The sequence below is a fragment of the Jatropha curcas genome, chromosome 10 (genome assembly GCF_041381405.1).
Source record: "Jatropha curcas cultivar XTBG-Jc1 chromosome 10, XTBG_Jcur_1.0, whole genome shotgun sequence".
NCBI classification, from domain to species: Eukaryota; Viridiplantae; Streptophyta; class Magnoliopsida; order Malpighiales; family Euphorbiaceae; genus Jatropha; species Jatropha curcas.
In genome coordinates, this window is record NC_143160.1 from 9,778,678 (window position 1) to 9,802,931 (window position 24,254).

The 24,254-nt window shown below is 34.3% G+C and overlaps 1 protein-coding gene across 3 annotated transcripts; it reads left to right on the top strand.

Annotated features, from left to right (window-relative positions):
• Positions 1-23,162, top strand: LOC105636878 (ABC transporter C family member 2). Of its 3 annotated transcripts, none has more exons than XM_012220271.4 (28): positions 1-195; positions 868-1,260; positions 1,658-1,836; positions 1,972-2,011; positions 2,691-2,847; positions 3,547-3,661; positions 3,747-3,827; positions 7,498-7,522; positions 8,085-8,141; positions 8,915-8,980; positions 9,978-10,052; positions 10,587-10,694; positions 11,026-11,160; positions 12,516-12,622; positions 12,705-12,798; positions 13,557-13,724; positions 14,229-14,369; positions 14,827-15,027; positions 15,469-15,567; positions 15,701-15,853; positions 16,938-17,326; positions 17,617-17,797; positions 18,016-18,339; positions 19,203-19,959; positions 20,043-20,164; positions 20,718-20,963; positions 21,881-22,307; positions 22,684-23,162. In XM_012220271.4, exons 2-28 carry the CDS (start codon positions 928-930, stop codon positions 22,776-22,778), a joined length of 4,875 nt encoding a protein of 1,624 aa, XP_012075661.1. In that variant the 5' UTR covers positions 1-195; positions 868-927; the 3' UTR covers positions 22,779-23,162. The 3 variants fall into 3 exon arrangements, with proteins under 3 accessions (XP_012075661.1, XP_012075662.1, XP_012075663.1); XM_012220272.4 differs by lacking the exon at positions 1-195 and adding an exon at positions 256-406; XM_012220273.4 differs by lacking the exon at positions 1-195 and adding an exon at positions 745-767.
• The last annotated feature ends 1,092 nt before the right edge of the window (positions 23,163-24,254 follow it).

Sequence of the window (24,254 nt, forward strand, 5' to 3'; positions counted from 1 at the left end):
TTGGCTTTTGCTCTGTCTCTTAAACTCGTGTTCTGTTTGGCTTCTTTCTCTTTCTGTATCTCTCTCTCTCTCTTAACAAGAAATTTTGTTGTTTGGTTGTTTTCTCCGATTTCTCCTCTCCAATAAGCTTGCTTTCCTTTTCTTTAGTTTTTGATTCTCATAATCACATTAACAGCTCTAAAACCGAACAAACAGGTAATGAAAAGGCAGAAGCAGATTCTTCCAGTCCTTCTCTTAACACTTCTCTCTTTCACTTTCTTAGCTCCAGACATCATTTAACCTTTTCTCTTCGCTTTTATGAGTTTTTCCCTTTTCCTTTTCTGTTTTTCAAGATTTGTTTTTTTTTCTCTTTTGGTTTGTTTATTGAAAGTTCACGTCTTTTTTCATAGAACAAGGAGTATTATATGTAAGCTTCTTTTTTTTTTTTTTCTTTTTTTAAATAAATTATTATTTTTTGGTTGTGTTTAATGGTATTTTTTATTTTGAGGAAAAAATGGTATTGTTATTAATGCTGTGAATTTTAGCTACATTTTTATTTTTCTATTATTGAAGTTTGTATTTTTTTATTAATGTAATTAAGCTACAGGTTATGGATTCTCTGGTTACTGTGAAAATTTTTGATTTATCAATGGCCAAAAATTTTTCTCTAACGTAAAAGTTTTTATTTTTTTCAAAATTAATCATTGGAGTTTTTGAGCTCCTTCATTTGCCTCCTGAAACTTTCCCTGCAAGCAATTTCTGGTTAACCGAACAGAAGAAATATGGAAGTAGAAACACCATTTATATTTGTGAACATACTTCGTGCTTTGTTCAAGTAAAGAAAAGGAAGAGATAATGCTAATCTGTGGTGGTGGTGTTTTATTGCAGATTTCTCCGCGGATTATGCATCTAGTTAGTGAAGAATAGTGGTCAATAAGTGATAGGAAAATGGCCTTTGAGCCGCTGGTTTGGTATTGTCGGCCAGTGGCAAATGGGCTGTGGACAAGGGCTGTGGAAAATGCCTTCGGTGCTTATACTCCTTGTGCTGTAGACTCTCTGGTGGTGGTCATCTCTCATTTGGTTCTCTTGGCTCTCTGCTTCTATAGAATATGGCTCATTAAGAAAGATTTCAAGGTCCAGCGATTCTGTTTGAGGTCTAATTGGTATAACTATTTCTTGGGGCTACTAGCTGCATATTCTACTGCAGAGCCTTTGTTCAGATTGATAATGGGAATTTCAGTTCTGAATATAGATGGACAGAGGGTTCTTGCTCCATATGAGGTGGGTTTCTTTCGTTTTCATTATTGTTCTATTTTTGTTCTGTTTTACATTTCTGTATGAGGAGCTTAATTATTTCGTATGTACCTCTCTCTAATATGTCAGATATTTCTCATGAATGTGCAAATCAGATGTATGTACAACAATAACTCATTCCTGTTTAGGGATAACCAGATGTTTGAATTTTGTTTTGGGATAAAATAATATGCATCTTTTTAGGGGATGGAATTTTGAGAATGCCAATTTATATTATGTCATCTTTTGAGCAGCCTATTTTGCTATACTTATTGTATTTGTTCCTTCTCATGTAAAACTTCATAGTTTTAGTCTTTTAGAACTTACCCATGAGGTCTTCAGTCTTCTACCTGGCCTATTTAACTAATAGTGATTTTTTTGGCAGATTGTTTCCTTGATTGTAGAAGCTCTTGCTTGGTGCGCTGTACTTGTCATGACTTGTGTGGAAACCAAAATCTACATCCGTGAGTTACGGTGGTTTGTTAGATTTGGGGTCCTTTATACTTTGGTGGGAGATGCAGTGATGTTTAATCTTGTTCTCACAGTGAAAGAGTTCTACAATAGGTTTGTATTTCGTAGTTACGAATAACTTGTATATCTTGGGGTAAACATGACATGAATTCATAGATTTCCTTGAGTTGAGCTTTGAACACATTTATTAGACAATGGCAGACTCATGGTTGTGTATTGTTTGTGCAGTTCCGTGCTGTATCTATATATCAGCGAGGTCTTTGTTCAGGTTTGTTGCTCCATTTACCTTTTCACCCTTACAGGTTAATTTCCCTGCTTTCACATTGCTTGTGTTTTCCTTTTATGTAATGGTCAGTTAATCTTGTGAGTTAGGCTGGTACTTGCTTTCTTAGGTTGGCTAATTGTAGTTGTGTGGAAATGTGACACTCCTGGGACACCAGACAGCAACAGCTTAGGCTCGTTAAATAACCCGAGGCCCCACTAGCCAGGCATGCTATATGGCATTCTGTCCAGCTGGGTTCTACTATTTGGAAAATTTATCTTCTCAATAGTATTTATCGTTGGCTGTTCTCCAGTTACAAAGTTATCCAATTTTCTTTGTTGGAAGTTATTCTAGCCAGTTTTGGTAGGAAGCATGATTGGATGCCAAAATTGGAAGAACTTGTAGAGCCTCTAGATCAACACTATATTCCTCTATTTAATTTGGCTGATTACTTATGCTTTGGTTTGGGCTTATTGGCAGCACTTCATAATATTGAATGAAAGGCAAAACATGATTAGGATCACCGGGGCTATTGTGCAATTTATATTGATTCTACTGGCCAGAGATAACTAAATAATGCCTCTGTACTCTATTTAGAATAGGAAGTTTAACCTTTTGGCTCTCATCTTAGTCACATTAAAAGCATGGTAATGTAGTCCTGATATAATTATTGTTTTTGGTTTAGGTTTTGTTTGGAATGCTTTTGCTTGTGTATGTTCCCAACTTGGATCCTTACCCTGGTTACACTCCCATGCGGAATGAATATGTTGATGATGCTGAATATCAAGAACTTCCTGGAGGAGAGTACATATGTCCTGAGCGGCATGTCAACGTATTTTCCAGTATGTATACTCTAATGTATACGTCCTTAATATCTTATAGCTAGAAACTTGAAAATGGTATTGCATGCTAAATGGTTTATTAATCATTATTCTTAAATGTAAATAATGTTAATTAGAATAAACTATTTCATTTTTGATTACTTCGTTCCAGCATTAATTAGTTTGTTATAGCTGTATATACATGTGTTTCTCTTCGATTTAGTATACCTTCATTATAAATGTTCTTAGTGTTAGAAACAGAATTGCAATTTTACTTTATTATTCTCTCTACCTTTTATCTGTAACTCTGTTCAGCTTTTGCTTCAGAAGTCATCATTAAAATGACAAAAAAAAAAAAAAATCATGTCAACTCGCAATGGTTGGTCTACCAATAACAAATAAACTTTTATAGTATGTTCGCTATCAGTTTTTACCTTTTTATTAAGTTTACATGCTCTTCTAAATGCTATACATCCAAGCTAATACTTAAGTACACTTTATTTTGATGTATTATGGGTCTCCAATAGCTGTTATAATTGGCTTAATTTGTTCGAAAATGGATATCGATGAAGTCGCTAAGATCATTTCATTGATCATTTTACAACTCAGCTTGGCCATATGACATGATGTGGAGTAACTTCTTTATTTTCTTTAGAATGTAGCCATTTGTAAAGTTGTTCAGCATCCTAATTGTGCTATGATTCATTTTTCTTTTGCTAGGAATTGTTTTCACATGGATGAATCCTATAATGAAGCTAGGTTACAAAAGGCCTCTCACTGAGAAGGATATATGGAAATTAGACACATGGGATCGAACTGAAACACTGAATAATAGGTTCATTGTTGTTTTCCTCAATTGTTTCTAACATGCTTCTTTCGTACCAAAAGTTGCTTGATGTGTTTTGCCAACTTATCCGTAGGTTCCAAAAATGTTGGGTTGAAGAATCACAAAGGCCTAGACCATGGCTTTTGAGAGCACTAAATAGTAGCCTTGGAGCAAGGTAAAAGTAACTTGTCTTTTTTTATCTTTTTAATTTTTTATCACCACAATTTAGTTATATAAGTCTTTTTGGTGTTAATAGTTGTCATGGTTAATATTTTATTTTATGATTTTGAAAGAGAGGAGATAGAATTGGAGAAAACTAACCTAGTGGATGTGGAGAAAATCACCTAAATGTGAAATAAATAATATTCAAATTTAATACTGTAATATTACAGACAGGAGATGAATATTAATTTGAGAACAAGATTTTTGACAATAACATCATAAGGTCAAAGGTAAAACTTCTTTGCCCTAACTACTGCTCAAGCAACAAGAAATATTTGATTGTTTCCATCTCTACCATCTTTAGCAATTGCACTTAAGAGTTCTCAACTGACAAGTTCTTGAGAAAAGCTACTAGTACTAACTAGAGGTTTGCAATCTTCAATAAACCCCCTCCTTGAGCCACTAAACTCCATATACTACCAATTAAAGATTGATAAATTACCAATATTATCTTCTTATCAGCATTCAAAACAAATGTGCTTTCTGGAACAACTCTCTATAGCTCAAGTACATATGATCTAAGCCTTGCGTAATGAGATTCTAAAGTCCCCCTTTAACTTCTCAAATACTTTATCCCTAGCTCTATAACAGCTAGTGCTATTGATAGATATGGTATATCTTTCTGTTAACTGTTCTCCATTTGCTGCACTTAGTAGTAATCCTAGACATGGGTCTCCTAGCCATCTTGTTGTTGCTTGTTTGTCATACTCCAACAACTTAATAACAAAAGTTATCTCATTCTTTCATCTAGAGGCATAAACTTTCCGTTTGTATCGCATTTGACACTTTGCCTCCATTCTTATGTCACATGTCCTTATCCATCTCACATCATAATGTTGAGTGATCCCATACTTTCCTACTGCAACCTTGAATTGATTTCCATTACCAAACCTTGTGCTTGCTGGAAGCTTCAACACTTAGTGGTCACATTTTTGGCTTTATGTGTTCAACCTCTTTTTCCTTGTCACTCTTACAGTTTGGTCATGTCCATCTCTAGATTTGGTGTCACGATCATCTTATCTTACTCTTGATATACACTTACCTAACCACAGTCATCCCTACTCACTAGCATGCTCCTTGTTTGCATTATCATAAAGTCATATGATATTCACCTGATTGTAAATCCACATTGTGCAATTGTTCTTCGCTTTGCAAATGGGGGTTTGTTGCATTTATTTTTCATACAATTTCCTGGATTGCTATGGCTTCTGACATCTTAAAGAACTCTTCATCAGTTGACACATACTTCAACCCTTCTGCAGACTAGCTTGAGGCCTCCCATATGCAACATTAACTATATATCTATACCCTAAACCTTTCTTCTTGCTAATCATACCTTTGTAAGTAACCTCCTTAACGTTCATTAACTTTATATTCAGACCCTCGTCATATATGACAAGCTTACTCAAGAAAGTACCTCTATGCCATGGTTCAACAAATATCCTATATCTATGAAAATGAGATTGCATAGGTGTCACTAGAGAGAGTGATACACAGATTTCTAGCAAATTAATAAAAAAAACCAGAAAAAACCAACAATACAGTATGGTTGCATAGTTGCATATCATTAATTTAATCAATATATAGTAATTTAATACAACAAAAAACAAAAAAGAAATCAGGAACCCTATCCCATTAAAAAATGCCTAATAAAATAAGGTTAAAGTTTCCAAATTTGCACACTTAAAGCTTAAAATAATGTAAAACCAATTGTGATGAGTACAACTTCCTATTGCTACAAGTACAAAAGTTAAAGTTAAGACTTGAAATATAACTTAAAACCTCTTTCTCATTTCTGCTCTACCTTTTCATATGTTTTAAAAAACTTCAATTTTTTTTTTCCTATGGACAACAAATTTCTCTAAAACCCCACCAGTGTTATCAAATCGAGAATCGAATCGTGAATTAGAAGCCTCATTTTTTGAATTGAGAATCGAGAATCGAATTGAATCATAAGATTCGCCATAACCTTTTGAGAATCAGTTAAAATTCTAATTTCAGATAATTTTATCAAAAGATATTAAATATTCAATTGAAAATTCCAATATCAATCATATACTAAATAGACCTAACAATTTTTTGTTGTTCCTAAGTTCAAAATATCAAATTATTAAATTAGAATTTAAAAATATAAAACAAACTAGTATCATATTCATTCGTTAATCTTTATCATTTCCAATTTCAAGCCCTTCATCATCATCTTCTTCTTCTTCTAATATAACCACATCATCTTGTTCTTCTGAAAACAAAGTTGTTCTCTTCCCTCCCAAAGTCTTTTCTTTTTCTTGTTCTTGTGAATCAAGCCAACCAGGTACTGTTGTTTCTATCTTTCTGCCTCTGCATCATTTAATTTTCTAATATATGTGAAGTTTAATCTCCTACTCCTATTAGGAATAGGTTTGCACGCGTTATTTAGTTCTTTTTTTTCTTTATACTTTACGTGAATCGTTGATTTGTTGCGACTCTCTTCCGATTCAGGGTGCTCTCTGATTCATCCTTAAGATTCGCATTGATTTCTCTCAGATTCGATGCGAATCATATGATTCATACTGTGAATTGTACGATTCTAACAACACTGAACCCCACTAAAATTGGTAGTGTAGATGTAATGCCTCTCGGTTGTTGGGTAGGTCACTCTTTTGTCAAAGAATCATCAATGGATTTTTAAATTCTCTCTTAAAACACTTACCTACCTCCTATTGTTCTTGCTTGCTCAATGTAATTGTAACAAGTGTTGGGAGTGAAGCTTAAGTTAAACGGTGTAGCTTAGAAGTTGTTGCATGGGGATTTGGTTGCAAAACATTTCTTTCTTTTAATTAATATGGTGCTGTTTTGTTTATATTGTGGGTACTTTTCTTGTTGGCAAATCAATGCCATGTATGCACAGGCTTAGGCTTGCTCAAGATAGAAGACAATTGTAACTAATGTTAAAGTTTTAGGACACAATTGAGATAAATTCTGAAATTTGATAAAATTGAGAATTCATGCAAAGTTGAGGATAAATGAGTAGATTAGGCGTTTTATTGAACAATAAAAATTGTTATTATTATATGAGCTCAAACTTACTCATGTTGGGTGGTTCTTTTGCAACTATCCATGTCTTGTGTTTCTTTCATCTCTTCCATGCTTAATATTAAGCATATTTCAATGAACATAAGCATGCGTTATTAAGGAATCATTCTACCTTTTTAAATGTTTGAGATTAATTTAGTGAAATTTTAGCTTATCTGAGTGTTCATTGTTAAAGAACTGCTTTGTTTTGCAGTTGATTAACCAAGATGTATTTGACTTGTCCTGTGCAAACTATAAGGGTGGACAAAGAAAAAATGATCATCATCTTTAGTGTAGGTTGAGTTGACTTGTGTTAAAGTTTTGTTGTTGATTTGCGATCCCTTAACCAGTGAATGTGTTGATGACTTGATTCAGTTATGGGTTTGATTTTTGCAATAATATATGATTGAGTTAAATTATTTTGAGATGTAAAAGATGGTAAAATCAAATGCTGTAGGGATGCTATATTTTTGGTTGTTATATTAAGTGATTTTTTCACGTCTGAAAATTGCTTCTTTATGATTACACATATGTACATGCATATGATTGATGTTTCTCTTTGCTTTTTGTAGATTTTGGTGGGGAGGCTTTTGGAAGGTAATGTGCCCATCTTTCCAAAATTAAGTTTAGATTTTTTTATGGCTGTTAAATTAGAAGCCGGTATCAATATCGACATGATATTATGAACATTGAAAAGTGATTTAGGACTAGTTGATGACAGTTGATTTTAAACTATCCAATTCTAGAAACTAGTGTTTTTGAGCATCTTCTTCTTTGTCTCGCCTTTATATATTCATGTGTATATATTTGTTTGTGCATTGTGTATATGTATTGCATGTCTATGTTTAGATCACATACATGTGGTCCAAAGTCCAAACTGTTAAGTTCAATATATTTAATTTTTTCATAAAATAAACAGTGTATCTAAATTAAACTTATAATACCTTGAAATTGCTATTCTTTTTCCAGTTCATTCTATCTTGAAAAGAAAGTTGTATGATAATTTTTTATACATTGATTTCCTAAGACATGACTTATTTTGTCTTTTAGCAAACTTATGTAATATGTGCTGGCACTTGAGGATATATGTTATTGTGGGTTTTTGTTCAAGAAGCTTTACATATCTGACATATATGTTCCTATTTTTTCAAACTCATAGATTGGCAATGATGCTTCCCAATTTGTGGGGCCACTTATATTGAACCAGCTCCTACAGGTTAGCTCCTCTTTGCCCTTGTTTTTTTGGATAAACGATCCAAACTTTTTCTTGTTTTCCCAAAGAAGGTTGCATCGTAAATTTCCTTGAAGATCTATTTTGTTTTCCTTGTTTTTTTTTTTTTTTTTGGTGTATAATATTGGATGAAGATTGTTTGCAATGAGGCAGTTATGTTTGTGTACAACATTGGTTAAAATATTTATCATAATGTTTATGTAAATCCTTTAATTTTGTTTCAATGGGAAGAACAAATAATCGTGAATGCAGATTAATATTGTATATTTTGTCTCTGTGATTGCCATGCTTCCTTATTTACAACATGCGAGTTGTTTCATCTATAATCGGCAGCACATTATAGTATTATGTTGTTTTTCTTCTTGTTATAGAATAAGGGTATATTTGGCATTAGCATGTTTCTAATAAGAAAAGCACTATGTTAACAGTATTGATTAGAGGTCATTTCAAGTTTGTTTCAATGTGCATATCACACATTCTGATTACAAAATCTTTAAAACAGCTAAATAGCATTCCCAAATTAGTTTCCAACATCTTAACTGGTGCTCCATGCAAAATAGGCTCCAAGGATTGATATATTATGGTGGAGATCCAATGTTGGTCTGACATAGCTGTAGAGTTCTGAAGATATTTTTTTAAAGGGTGAGGGGATAGGAACATGGGGTTTGATGTTTAAGTTGGCTGATTGGAGGTGTTATTCTGTCACTGAATGTTTTCCAAGAGTATTTTACTTACTTTACTTTGTCAACTTCATGCAGTCTATGCAACAAGGCGATCCGGCTTGGATTGGATATGTCTATGCTTTCTCAATTTTTGTTGGGGTGGTATGATATATATTCTCTACTCTGCCAGTATTACATTTACCTTCTGATTTAGATTGTTATGCGATTGCTCTTTTGACAACATGAAATTTTTTGTTTTGCTATTTCTTTGAGTATCAACTAAACTTATCCACCCCCCTAGCAAAGCAAATCAAGTTCAATTATTTCATCCCAACTTGCCTGTGGTATGATTAGACATCCCCAAGCTATGCTGCATTATAGGCAAGATGACACGGCTTATGTTTCCTATATCTATAACAACTCTCTCATTGTTTTATAGCAAGTGATTAGCAAACTGGTTACTGAGCGGCCACATTAATCATTTTTGCTGACAGGAGCATGGCTTAGTTGTTGCATATGTAGGAAATATAAGTGTTATATGTCAAGCAAAGAACTTGACAAATATGGCCCGGACTCTATAGGTCATGATCACTCAAGATACAACAGTATGATTAGGTTAGTAAGGGACTGATGATCCTTAAAATGGGAACTTGTTTCTCAATATTGAACATTGATACTTCATTCAAAGTACTTTTGTGCCCTATTTTCATGGTACAATACATAGAAAAATTTAATGATTGCCACAGAAATGAGTGACAATCTGCATTTATAACTATCGAATATACTGATAAATGTTCTCTTATGATTTAATTTACCAGATAGAATCTGCAGGGTGTTGTTCTATTCTCAAACAAATAAAGGTTCTTCCTTTTGTTGTTTTCCCATATTTGGTTCCATGCCTTTTTGAGGAGAATGCTTGGAGGTGACACTGATAATTATTTGTATTATCAGAAGCAAAATGATGAAATAGTGTAACAAATGCCTTAGATTAAAAATGCTTTGTATATCAGATTACAAGTGCTTTGGTGATTCTGGTTTACCCCTTGTCTTTATTCGTATTGTTTTGATTTATTTTCATAAAATTCGATGTGTTCTTTTAGATTATTACTTGCATGTCCTTATTCACCCATACTGTGTAAATTTTGCGATCTTTTTTCAGGTATTTGGCGTTTTATGTGAGGCGCAGTATTTCCAAAATGTCATGCGTGTTGGTTATCGGCTGAGATCAACTCTGGTAATATGATTGTCTTGTTGATTAGTTGTACATGCAGTTTCTATTTTGATTTCATTCTAAAATACCAAAATGAACCATGAGAATCAATGTAACTAAAATGAATCTTTTATTAAAGAAATTCTCATGAGCAAAGTGGATTAGTTTTACCGCAGATCAATACCAGAAAAAAAAAAATTTCTGATGAATGTTACTGTGTAAACCTAAAAATAGAGATCAGGGATTTCAGATTTCATTCTTGTTTTGGTTGAAACCTGGAATCAGCATTTGGTTGGACATGGCAAGAAGGATAAAATTGTCAACTCAATCCTGCTGGACATTATGATTTTGATAGAAAGAGAGAGAGTTGGGGGGTGAGTGTGTGGCAGGGGCTGGGGTTGCATAGGGGAGGAATGGAAGATTGTTTAAATGGGTTGTTAATCCAGTTTTAGTGGTGTAAACAAATGTCAAATTTAGATTTCATTATGGTTCTTGTAAATATTGAAAGTTCTGAATTATGATATACATCAATGTATCTTGCGTCTCTTATGCATTCAGATTGCTGCTGTATTTCGGAAATCTCTGAGGTTAACCCATGAGAGTCGGCGAAAGTTTGCATCTGGAAAAATAACCAACTTAATGACCACGGATGCTGAAGCACTTCAGGCATGTTCTTCCATTACAATCTTCTGTTTACTATGCTTGATAAATGATTAGAGACAATATGATTGCCATTCCATTCAATTTGTTTATAAAAATTTGTCATGGTATTAGTTTAATGAGGATATGCTGAGTACTTTCTCTCTGGTTCTTTGATACAAATGTAATAGTAGATATTTGAAGACTGACTCTGGTTTAAAGATGTTAATGAGCCAAGTTATGCCACCTGTAATTTCAAAATAGTCTCTGATCTGGTTTTCTTTTTCCAAATTTCAACTTTTCTTTTGTTAACAGACCTTGGTTGGTGTTATGACTCATTTCTCATTTTCATTAACAGCAAATATGCCAATCGCTTCATACTTTGTGGTCAGCTCCATTTCGTATTACCATTGCAATGGTTCTGCTTTTCCAGCAGCTGGGTGTTGCATCACTTCTTGGTGCATTAATGCTAGTGCTTCTGTTTCCCATACAGGTATTTGAAAGTTCCTTTTTTGTTCACTCATACTGTATGATCTGTAATACTTGTGATTCATGCTGCAAGAAAAGGAAAAAACTCTTTAAACTCCAATTCCAATTTACTGTGATTAAATGGAGGGATCATAGTTTATGTTTTTATGTGTGTTCTTCAAATTATGCATTAAATGTCTTAATACATATCAAATGTTTGGTTCAGTATGTTCTTACCTTTTGACTGAACCAAAAACTGGGGCTGAACAGTCCTTTTCATCGTCTCTCTCTCTCTCTCTCTCTCTCTCCCACTTCATTTCTCTGTCTTTCTTTTTTTTTTTTTTTTTTTTTTTTTTTTTTTTTTTTTTTTTTTTGCTTTGGTGTCTTGAACTTTATAAGGCCTTTTCTCTTTTTCTTGTTTGGCTGAAGTGTGATGCTCCACTTTCCAATCCTTCCCCTTAAGTGCAACTGGGTTGGACCTGTTAAGGCCTAGTTGTCACTTGACCCTGTATCTTGGCTTTGCCCTTAGGGTCTAGCTCTCCTTGACTAGTCCATTGGTCCACCTGGTTCTGGCTCGCTGCGGCTTTGCCCACCATGCCTTTTTTAACGGTCTTGGATCTATGGCCATTGGGCCTCACTGCTCTGATACCAATTGTTATGACCTTGGGAATCATACCTCAAAAGCTAGCTGTTAAGGACAAAGAGCTCAAGTCTGGGAGAATCATACAATAGAACATGAGTTTATAAGTGAATAAATGTTAGAACCCATAAGTCCTTGAGTTACTTCATTACACACCCACTTCCTATCACATAGAACGGCTTACATATCTCCATTGGCTTTTATCCTGTGGAGGCTTGAACATGGATCCCAAGGACACCCATTTGGGCAGCATTGTACTTGGGATTCAACATAGCATACGTCGACCAAGGTGGCCCAATCCAATTTGGTTGGTGGCTTGAACTTTATAAGCCCCTTTCCTTTTTCTTGCTTGGCCGATATGGGGTACTCCAATTTCCAACAGAATGACATGTTTTGTAAAGAAGCTTGAGAAAGAAAATGAAAAACAGAAAAAGATGACACAAGTTTTCCTGTAACTCAATAAACGACATATTGAATGTCAAAAGTGCATATCAAGGGTAATGCAATAGCTCATCCCATAAGTTGTTTAGACACCAGACGAAAATAATGGAGGGTACATTTGTTTTTGTTTAATTTTCTTTTTCATATTTTTGAGTGAATTGCCTGGTGGCATGTGCATTTTCAGAGTTGCTTAGACTTTTGATTCTTTAACTTATAAGTTTGTTGATGCACATATTTTTATTTATTCTTTTTATTAGATAGTTCATAATATTTGTATGTGCATGTTGATATTGGGACAGACATTAGTTATAAGCAGAATGCAGAAGTTGTCCAAGGAGGGCTTGCAGCGAACTGACAAGAGAATTGGCCTCATGAATGAAATTTTAGCAGCAATGGACACTGTGAAGTATGATACATTCTGAGCAAAATTTCCTTCATTTTCTTACAGCGATTTTACTGACATTTTTTTTCTGTTGAAAATGATTTAGATGTTATGCATGGGAGGATAGTTTCCAGGCAAAAGTTCAAAATGTCCGGGATGATGAATTATCATGGTTCCGGAAAGCATCTTTATTGGGAGCGGTATGGCCTGAGCATATTTGATGAAATTCATACTTTTTTTTTTTTTTTTTTTTTTTGCAGTATAATTTGGAAACTCCAAATGATTGATGCTTTCTTTCACTCTATCAGCTTTCAATTTTTAATTATTATTTTGGTAATTTTATTATCCCAGTCTGGATACTGGGTTGTGTGTCTTAGAACCTGCTCTTCAGTCTTGAAAGAAACATGGCAAAACATACATGTTTGTGGATTTATTCCCCATTATCTTTATGACCAAGACAATGAAAAGAGTTATAGCATGGAAATGGAACATAAGTTTGATGCTTCAAAATGGCAACTTGATAAGAGAATTGATAGGACCCTGCTGGATTTTTGTGAACTTTTTTATGATATAGAAAAGCAATGCTAGGACTCCAGAAAAAATAAAAAAGAAAAACAACGTGAGCACCTCAACTTAATCAAAACATTCTTCAGGGGCTGTCATTGGTTTTAGGAGAAGGGGAAAAACATATCAGTTGAAAAACTTGAATTCCATGTCTTTGTCTGTGTTGCACTCAGTCAATTCATCCTAAAAATTCTCATGTCTAGAAACTGAATTTGTATATTTTGAGAATTTTTTTGTACCTGAAACAAAACTGTTCTGCATTCCAGACATGGATACTTGTGACTGAATTTTGGTTTATTGATCTGCAACATGGATGTTTAGCGCAGACAGTTGGGTGTAGGTTTTTCTTTTTGAGCTGATGAATAATATCCTTTGATCATTGCTTGTTTTGCAGTTGAATGGTTTTATACTAAACAGCCTCCCAGTGGTGGTGACTGTGATTTCATTTGGTATGTTCACCTTTCTTGGGGGAGATCTGACACCTGCAAGGGCATTTACATCGCTTTCCCTTTTCTCTGTGCTTCGCTTTCCCCTCTTCATGCTTCCTAACATAATCACTCAGGTTTCCATTTCTCGCTTCTTTGTGTTGAATCTTATACTCTGCTCACTACTGTGATGTTGCATATAATGCTAACTGTTAGGATAGTTTTCTTGTTCTAGTTAATTTAGGTGCTACTTCTTATCTAATACATTTTAGTAGAATACTTAGTTTAGATTGTTTTGTTTAATTTATTACCTAAAATTGACAATCAATTTATTTTAAAATAGAGGTCAGCAAATTTAGCCAAAAAGTGATTGAATCCTAACCTAATCAGTGGCTGATATATTGAAGGCAAAATTCTTGAAATGAAAAAAAACAAAAGTCCCAAGTTTGCTTTAAGGTACACATTAAATTCAGAAGTTTTAATTTTTCAGTCAATTCTTTATAGAGAACTTTTAATTTTGATAATGGGTCCTCATTTTTGTTCTAATTTCATCTCGTTTGCCTAATTGATGTGTTTTATATACTTGCATTTGTCCAAGCTGCTTGTGTAGTTAACTTTTTAATGGTGCTGTAATCTTACAGGTGGTAAATGCAAATGTGTCCTTAAAGCGTTTGGAAGAGCTACTTCTATCTGAAGAGAGAATCCTTCTACCAAACCCTCCACTTGAGCCAGGAGAACCAGCCATCTCAATAAAAAATGGATACTTTTCTTGGGATTCAAAGGTTCAATTCATCAAATTTACTGCTTTAGGCCACATGTGTGCATGTTTTTTTTTTTTGCCTGTTTATGATCATATGTGCATCACTTTTGATACATCAGTCTTCTATATTCGGGGTAACTTTGTATTGATTAAAAATATAGTTATTTCTTTTTGTTTAAACAGTATTTTTTCCCCTTTGATAAACACTGATTATGGGTCTTTATTGCATCAATACTTCAGGATGAGAAAAGTGCCAACCCTAGCTTAAAAAAGTTTTTGACATGCATGCTGTTGTGTGTATAGTCTGTAACATGAAAATCAACACATTCATTTCAGCAGTAGGTAATATGCACGTTTGTAAAGATAAAATTATTCACATGTACAGACTTGAGCGTTATGTTGCTTCTTTAGCTATCATACAATATACAAAGCTGGAGAAAATGCTTCTAATTTTTTGAGCATTAAATTTTTTATTCCAGGCGGAGAAGCCCACGTTATCAAACATCAATTTGGATATACCTATTGGTAGCCTTGTTGCAATTGTTGGTAGTACTGGAGAGGGAAAGACATCTCTTATTTCAGCAATGCTTGGGGAGCTTCCTGCAATATCAGATTCGAGTGCTGTTATTAGGGGATCAGTTGCTTATGTTCCACAAGTTTCATGGATTTTTAATGCAACTGTAAGTTATAACATGCTTATAATTCATATGTTTTTCTTTGGATTGATCCATATGGCCATTAAATTCTATATGTCTTGAAAGTATAACTATGATACCTCACAATTTGAAATTTTTTCACATAGTCCACGATCTTAATTTTTTTATTTCTCACTGTTATTTTTTGCCCTTCAATTTTGGAAGTCTAGTTCTGCCTCTGTATATTTTGTGTGGAGTTTTGGTATTTCTGTAATTTGTCCATGAACATAAAAAGAAAAAGGCCCTGATGTATATGCAAGTCACTCCCATGTTAATGTTAGTGGCTTTTGTGGATAACTGTAAATCTCATATCGTTGGTTTCATTAATGTGGTTAAGGTGCTTTGTTGGGCTTGAATTAATTGTAGTTGCCATGTTATTGAATTGACTCATAATAAGTTGCTGACCCCAGAATCTATTATTTTCAGGTGCGGGACAACATATTATTTGGATCTGCCTTTGATTCAGCAAGATATCAGAAGGCAATAGATGTGACTTCATTGCAGCATGACCTTGACTTGTTGCCAGTGAGTTGTTTCAGAAAGTTGTTATTATTATTATTATTATTATTATCTAGCTTTCATGATATGAGAGCTTCAAATTTTTGGACAATTTTAGTTCCTGAATTTTCTTATCTTTGTCATGTTTATTGATTGCCAGGGCGGTGATCTCACTGAGATTGGTGAAAGAGGGGTGAATATCAGTGGCGGGCAAAAACAGAGAATTTCCATGGCTAGGGCTGTTTATTCCAATTCAGACGTATACATTTTTGATGATCCTCTAAGTGCTCTTGATGCTCATGTAGCTCGACAAGTAAGATAGTTATGCTTTATATGCTTTAACAGAATTTTTGTTTTGTTATCGTTGTTGCTCCTTCAGACTGATCTAACCAAATTTTGTTTTGTATTATGATCATGTGGCATCTCACATCCATTGTGCTGATGTTTTTTGTATGTGGTTTTGAGACTCAAGATCAATTTCAGGACAAAAAAATGTGGGATACTTGACTGCTGCTTGATATGTGAAATAAAAGGACTTATCAACATGCTTGCATTTGGAGTTTTTTGCAAACATATTAGAGGGCTATTAAATAAACTGCTAATTCTCAGCCCTGTCCTGCAAAATATGGTGGCATTGCAAGGTGTAATGCAAGAACTGTATTGGAATAGAAAAATAAGTTGGGGGGGGGGGGATGTGCCTAGTTGGCTCTTTAGTTCAGTCTTCATCCTCTTTCTCTATATCTTTTTGTGTCTGTGTGTGTTCCTTATCATTTTAACTCTTCTCACAAATCCTAGCTCCTATTTAGGCGTCTTCATAAAACCATACATGATACAAGTGGGCTTTCTTATAACATTCTATTTAGGTCAAGTTTCACCTTTATTACTCCATTATTAAATAATCGTGTTTTACAAAATTATTTTAAAATTATCCTTTTGGATTTTAAGTTTTAAGTGCTTTTTTGTAATATAGAATATATCAAATTTTTGAAGTTGCTTTTCTGTTAAGTAATTTTTAACACTATTAATCAACTACTCAGTTATGACTTGAACCATAATATATTTTTGATGTTAGGAGTATTCATGTGTAGACTTAAAATATGAATTTTTCATGTTACTTATTTCTAGAAAATTCACAGTAGTGTGCAGTATGGCACTGTGTATTTTTGACACAACAACCATGATCGATACCAATTTTTAAACCCTCCTTGCTATTCCAAGGTATCCCCAGGCTCAAATCCAGGGAATGACAATGTTAACCTCCTATAAATTAAAGAATTTATATCTTCCTTGCATCCCTTTGTGTGTCCTACTTATCCTAGATATTATTGTTTATGATGAAGCCATTGTAATTTCATTTTTTATTTTCTGCCTAACGTTCACCTACCAATTATCTTCAGGTTTTTGATAAATGCGTCAAGGGAGAATTGAGCAGGAAAACGAGAGTTCTTGTAACAAACCAGCTTCATTTTCTTTCAGAAGTCGATAGAATTATCCTGGTACATGAGGGTATGGTGAAAGAGGAGGGAACCTTTGAGGAGCTCTCCAATAATGGCATGCTGTTCCAAAAACTAATGGAAAATGCAGGAAAAATAGAGGAGTATGAGGAAGAAAAGGAAAATGGTGAAACTGATGATCATAAAACCTCTTCAATGCCCATTGCTAATGGGTTAATGAATGATCTCCCAAAGAATGCAAGCGAGAAGAAAAAACAAAAGGAAGGCAAGTCTGTTCTTATCAAGCAGGAAGAACGGGAAACGGGTGTTATCAGTTGGAAGGTTTTAATGAGGTAATAAAATGTGGATGGCAATGTTTCAATTATTTATACTAGTTAAATTTGATGATTTGCTGAAAAATATGATTGTTGGCTTGTCCTTTGTGTTTTATCTTTTAATCGTCCTTTTTTTAATATTCCTTCTAGTCACTCGTCTAATTTGATAGTAAGGGAGGCTTTTTTCAAAAGTGACTGTTGTACTGATACTTACGCATTGTGTGATGTAAATATGTTAGTTTCACTTGTACAGCTTGTCTTTGTTTTTCTCTTAAATTCTAAAGGTTACAGTCTCAATCTCTTTCTAGGTACAAGAATGCATTAGGAGGTGCATGGGTGGTAATGGTACTCTTTATGTGCTATGTCCTAACAGAAGTTTTAAGAGTTTCAACTAGTACTTGGTTAAGTAATTGGACAGATCAAGTCACTACAAAGAGCCATGGTCCTATTTACTATAACCTCATCTACTCCATTCTCTCATTTTGCCAGGTATGGATCAACCAGATGACGAGTGATTCATGTTCTATTGTGAATATTTCTGTTTAGTGGTCTTGTGACAATCCTCTCTAGTATAATTTAATCACTAGACTTGCAATGTAAGCTAAGAAAGTGGAAGCATCCATATCATTTGACATCAATAATTATTGTTTTAAAGGGAAAATTCTTATTTTTTTGACCCTAACTGATTCACCTTTTTCCTTTTCTAGGTTTTGGTGACATTATTAAATTCATATTGGTTAATCATATCAAGTCTTTATGCTGCCAGAAGACTGCATGATGCTATGCTTAATTCCATATTGAGAGCCCCAATGGTCTTCTTTCACACAAATCCACTAGGGCGTATTATTAATAGGTTTGCGAAGGATCTTGGTGATATAGATCGGAATGTTGCCCCATTTGTGAATATGTTTCTGGGTCAGGTGTCACAGCTCCTCTCCACATTTGTACTTATTGGAATTGTGAGCACCATGTCTTTGTGGGCCATAATGCCGCTTTTGGTTGTGTTTTATGGTGCCTACCTATATTATCAGGTAATGAAACTTTTCGTTGTTGTTTTCATCCAACATGCAAAATTAGCATTTTTTTTTTCTTTTTTGCCAATTGTCTCCTTTTACTTCAGCATAGGTTGCTAAATATTTTATCATTCATATTATTTTTGTCGTCAGGTGTTAAAATAGATTCTTGCTTCGTAGATAATAGTGTATTTTGATTTAATTAAGCACTAGAATATCTTGTTTGTAGTAAATACACACCAATCTTTTTATATGCTATGAGTAAATAATAGCTGGATGAAATTTGATGGGTATGCAATATCATATTCATCACTAGATTTTTATCTGTGGTTGAAGCCTTATTCCAACAATTTGGATTCCCTTGAGAACTAGAACTCATTTTGAAGATCATTGCTTTTATTCTCTGTTCCTCCTCCTTTACAGCATGCTTTTTGCTGAATGAAGCCATTTAAACAATTGGCCAGTGGATCTGAGTTGGAATTTCATAATGACGTCTTTGTCATTAGTTGACGTGGGAGATCATAAAAGCTATTGTTTGTGATTTTATAAATAGTTTCTCTTTGTAAGTGCTACTTTGTTTTGAGAGTGCTACTTTGATAATTGTTTGTGATTTTACCTTTACTCTATTGTGGATCATTTTGTTTAAAATCATATCATAAAAGCACAAGTACTTACAGTGGTAAAAATATTGTATTTCACTTTAACAGCGCTTTGATGTTGGACTTTGAAATAGCTTTTTATGTTTTTGTTCCCTTTTACTACAAGCATAGTTGGGATGGAACTGTTGCAGAGCCATTTGGGTAGATAAATAGTTTCTCTTTGTAAGTGCTACATTGTTTTGAGAGTGCAGTTTCATCTGAAAAAACTACTTTGTTTTATAGAGCACAGCACGTGAAGTAAAGCGCTTGGATTCTATAAGTAGATCACCTGTTTATGCACAATTTGGAGAAGCTCTGAATGGTCTTTCAACTATTCGTGCATACAAAGCTTACGACCGGATGGCTGAGATCAATGGTAGATCTATGGACAACAATATCAGATTCACCCTTGTCAACATGAGTGGGAATCGCTGGCTTGCAATCCGTCTGGAAACAGTGGGAGGCCTTATGATATGGCTTACAGCAACGTTTGCAGTAATGCAGAATGGAAGGGCAGAGAACCAGCAGGCATATGCATCAACAATGGGTCTGCTTCTCAGTTATGCTTTAAATATTACGGGTTTGCTAACCACTGTACTCAGACTAGCAAGTTTAGCTGAGAATAGTTTAAATTCTGTGGAGCGGATTGGCACATATATAGATTTGCCATCAGAGGCTCCTCCGATTATTGAAGGGAACCGCCCCCCGCCAGGATGGCCTTCATCAGGATCAATCAAGTTTGAGGATGTGGTCTTGCGGTATAGGCCTGAACTCCCACCGGTCCTACATGGACTGACCTTTACAGTTTCTCCAAGTGACAAGGTTGGGATAGTTGGAAGGACTGGTGCAGGCAAATCTAGCATGCTCAATGCTTTATTTCGAATTGTTGAACTGGAAAGAGGAAGAATCTCCATTGATGGCTGTGATATTGCAAAGTTTGGTTTGATGGATCTAAGGAAAGTACTTGGTATTATACCACAATCACCAGTTCTTTTTTCAGGTGCGTACTATTTATAATATCGGTCTTCTTTCATGATTATAAGAGTGTGATAATTAACTTGTGTTTTTTTTTTTTTTTTCTAGGAACTGTAAGGTTTAACCTTGATCCTTTCAATGAACACAATGACGCTGATCTTTGGGAGGCTTTAGAGAGGGCACACTTAAAGGATGTTATCCGAAGAAATTCATTAGGTCTTTATGCTGAGGTACATGCTATTTCATTTTAAATTTCTATTATTTTGGATTTTGGGGAAAATAATTCTTTGTTGTAAAAAGTCCATGCAAGGGTTAATATATCATCATCAAGCTTAGCCATTGTAGGAGGGGGTTCCCTTGTTAAAAACCTTTTTTAAGAGATAGCTTGAACCTGACTAGTCCCTTCAGAGCTTTTCTATACCAACTGTATGAATTTTTTTTTTTTTTTAACTGTCTCTTCATTTTCTCTCTCTCCCCACTTCCCCTCCCTATATATATATATATATATATATATATATATATATATATAAATATAAATTCCTTGGGAGCAAAATCATGTTTATTGTCTGTAATATTACAGACCATTTTTTCTATTCTATAGTCATGATCTGTCTCTTCTGGAAGTTTATGGTCATTCCTTAAATCATGCCATGTATTGCTTTGATGTATGTTGTTGTGTTGGTATTGTACTGATCTATGGTAATTCTTCTGTACTGGATTTGTTTAAATTTTGTGTTTTTCTCTTATGGCTTTGAACTATAATCTTTCATGTCACCTGTCAAGGTTTCCGAAGCTGGAGAGAATTTCAGTGTTGGACAGAGACAATTATTAAGTCTTGCTCGAGCATTATTGCGGAGATCAAAGATACTTGTTCTTGATGAAGCTACTGCTGCTGTTGACGTAAGGACTGATGCTCTTATTCAGAAAACCATCCGAGAAGAATTCAAATCATGTACAATGCTAATCATTGCTCACCGACTTAACACCATCATCGATTGTGATCGCATCCTTCTACTTGATTCTGGCAAGGTAGGCCTTCAGTCTGAAGCTTTATTTTTGGCATTATTTAGAAGATATATGGAAAGCTATATTCTTCTATTTTCTGGTCAATGGAGCATCAAATGTAATTTCTGGAAAATGATTGTTGCAAATTCAGTAACATTTTTCCAAAATCCAAACAAATTTGAGCCTTTTAGCATTACTAGTGATCCTTAGGCTTGCATACAGCTACTTGTTCTAACCACCAATAACCATATCACTAACAGCTGATGCTGTGTAAACAGGTGCTGATATTACTCTGGCAGTCACTGCTAGTCACTGGCAGCTGCAGCTGCAGCTGCAATAGATGCCTATCATTTATTTTTATTGCCATCATTCTGTGTCTGCAAGCTACTACTGCCAACTGCATTATATGCTCTTGATTTTCCATAATCAGAAAATGATGCCATTTTGAGTATTCTTCTACAGATAGAATGCCTTTGCCGAGGACTCGACACTGGCAATCTTTACTATTCAATGCCTGTCATTTATGATGACCTTTTGTCATTACTGACAACTGATGACCACAGGATAAATTGAGATTACTGTTCAATGCCTCTCATGTATGATGAACTTTTTTCATTACAGACAACTGATGACCACGGGATAAATTGAGATTACTGTTCAATGCCTGTCATTTATGATGACCTTTAGTCATTACAGAACTGAAGATCACGGGTCACCAGCCTATCACAAATTTTTATGCATTTATACTAAATGTTGGTGAATACAGTAATCTCAATTTATCCCTGTTATTTACCATTTCAATATGAACAAATAAAGCTCTCTTTCTTGCAAACATTCTATCATTAGTGCACAGGCAGATTCTTAATTGGTAGAAATTTTAGATCATTGATCTCTATGTTTTTCATTTATTTTTTGAATGTCTCATACATCGTCTTCTTCAGGTTTTGGAATATGATACACCAGAGGAGCTGTTATCAAACGAAAATAGTGCTTTCTCTCGGATGGTCCAAAGTACAGGAGCTGCAAATGCTCAGTACTTGCGCAATTTGGTACTAGGAGGGGAAGGAGAGAGTAGGTTCAGAAGAGAAGAGAACAAACAGTTAGATGAGCAGAGAAAATGGGTGGCTTCTTCTCGCTGGACTGCTGCTGCGCAATTTGCCCTTGCTGTTAGCCTCACCTCATCACAGAATGACCTTCAGCGTTTGGAAATTGCGGATGAAAATTGTATCCTCAAGAAAACAAAGGAGGCAGTGATAACTTTGCAGGAAGTTTTGGAAGGGAAGCATGTCAAAATAATAGAAGAATCATTAGATGAATATCAAATTTCCAGAGATGGCTGGTGGTCAGCTCTTTATAAGATGGTTGAAGGTATAAATTAATTGTTCCTTGTTGTACTACATGGGCCCTGCATAACCTTGAATACTTGCATTGCTTTTCTATTTCTTTGCATTTTATCAATTCATTTTTCTTTTCCATTAACGCATCCTTTATTTAATATGCACTTTGTGGTAACCCTAAAACCTTGTTCACTCATGTTACAAAATGGATCGATAACTTTTTGTATTGTTGAGTTGCCAGTGTCTATTACAGTTTAATCAGTTATTGTTCTTTAAAACAGCAGCTTACATTGCACTTGCCAATGCTGCCTGCTATAATCAGCCACTTGGCATTGGACTCATTTATTTATAGTTCTTCCTTCCATTATGGTTTTCTTTACTCATTCATTTAATAATCTTCTATCCAGGTCTTGCAATGATGGCCAGACTGGGTAAGAACGGACTTCATTCAGATAATGGCTTCGAAAACAGATCGATTGACTGGGACAACGTTGAAATATAGGAAGGAGTATTTCGAGAACTGGGTTTGTGCTTAAATTACTATTGCCTTCATTTACGAAGTAATTTATCTGCCACAATATTTTTGTATAGAATCTGGAATTTGTCCATATGCTTCAGATTTTTTAATTTCAGAAAACACCCTTCTGTACATTTGACTAGCTGAGGTTGGAAACCTTAAATGGGTTCCTAATATATAAGCGCCGGTGCGTATGCATCACATATAGGGCTTAGAAGTAGGTTATTTCGATTCAATAATCAGTTAGAGGTGTTGCTTGTAAGCTGTTGTGGCACAAAATTTGCCATGCCTTGTATGTTCATAACCAACTCGCACTAATCCTTTTTGAGCTCTATTTATATGTACATTACAAAAATTTTTCTTGAGGTATTTATTACAAGTTTGTTCATTTCCTTTTATTCCAATGCAGGAGGATTTGAATTTCTGAAACCCAAAAAATAAATCTAAGATCATCAAAAAATTTCTGAAAGCCAACCGAAGTTTGATTTGGTTTTTGTACACTGTTTGGCTCTAGTTTTCTAATTTCAGAATAACATGGCAGAGCAACAGAATTTAAACATAGGGGACGGGTGGGGCAGCTGACCCCCTAGTCGAATTTTTTATGTTTTAAAAAATTCATTCTAAACCTATGAATGGAATTTTTTTTTTTCTTTTTCATTTAGTATCTCCTCATTTTTTAAAATTTCTTTTGAATCCCTTAATTTTAGAGTTTTGGTGGTGGTAGATCATTTTAATAATTTTATTATATATATAACATTAGCTTGTGAGAAATATGTATGAATGGAAAACTTTATAATCTATTTTAATAATTTCACATTAAAAATATAACTAGAAGTAAGAAGAGCCAAAACATTTTTTTATGACAGAGGAATCGAAATCGGCCAATCAAACCACATCTAATCGGGATAACTAAGACTCTTTCTTTGTAGCGTTTTAGATAAATTTAATATATAGAACATAATTTGATAATCATTTTTCTTCTATTAAAACTGTAACATAATTTGATCAATAAAGTATCGGTTAGAGTGATGAGCGATCTCAATTTTCATAAAAGTAAAAATATAAATTCAATATTGAAAAATACACTTTACTATAAGGGAAAAAAACATTTACTTTTTACTATCACCACGCATTATACATCTTGGTCATAAAATATATATATTGGCTTTAACAATAATGAATATGAATTTTCTCCACTATCCCACCTAGCCGGGCCAGAAAACAATAGATTAAATCTAAATGAGTTGAAAAGAAAAGAAAAATGAATACTTTTTAAGTATAACCCGATTTACCCGATCAATATTTATTGTAGAATCAAATCAAATTGATTCCTTTAGATTCCTCTTTCAAAATTGAAAGCTTAACTTATGAATTTTAAGGCACAAACATCATTGCAGTTAAAGAGGCGTTGGTTTAAATGGAAAAGTTGAACCAAATTGGTTCAATTTGATTTTTGATATA

Bases quoted from the DNA above. Each gene is read 5' to 3' on its own strand.
- LOC105636878 (XM_012220271.4), top strand. From the start codon at position 928: ATGGCCTTTGAGCCGCTGGTTTGGTATTGTCGGCCAGTGGCAAATGGG. The intron at 8,142-8,914 runs GTTAGCTCCTCT...AACTTCATGCAG, and splicing joins TATTGAACCAGCTCCTACAG to TCTATGCAACAAGGCGATCC. The intron at 15,568-15,700 runs GTGAGTTGTTTC...ATTGATTGCCAG, and splicing joins ATGACCTTGACTTGTTGCCA to GGCGGTGATCTCACTGAGAT.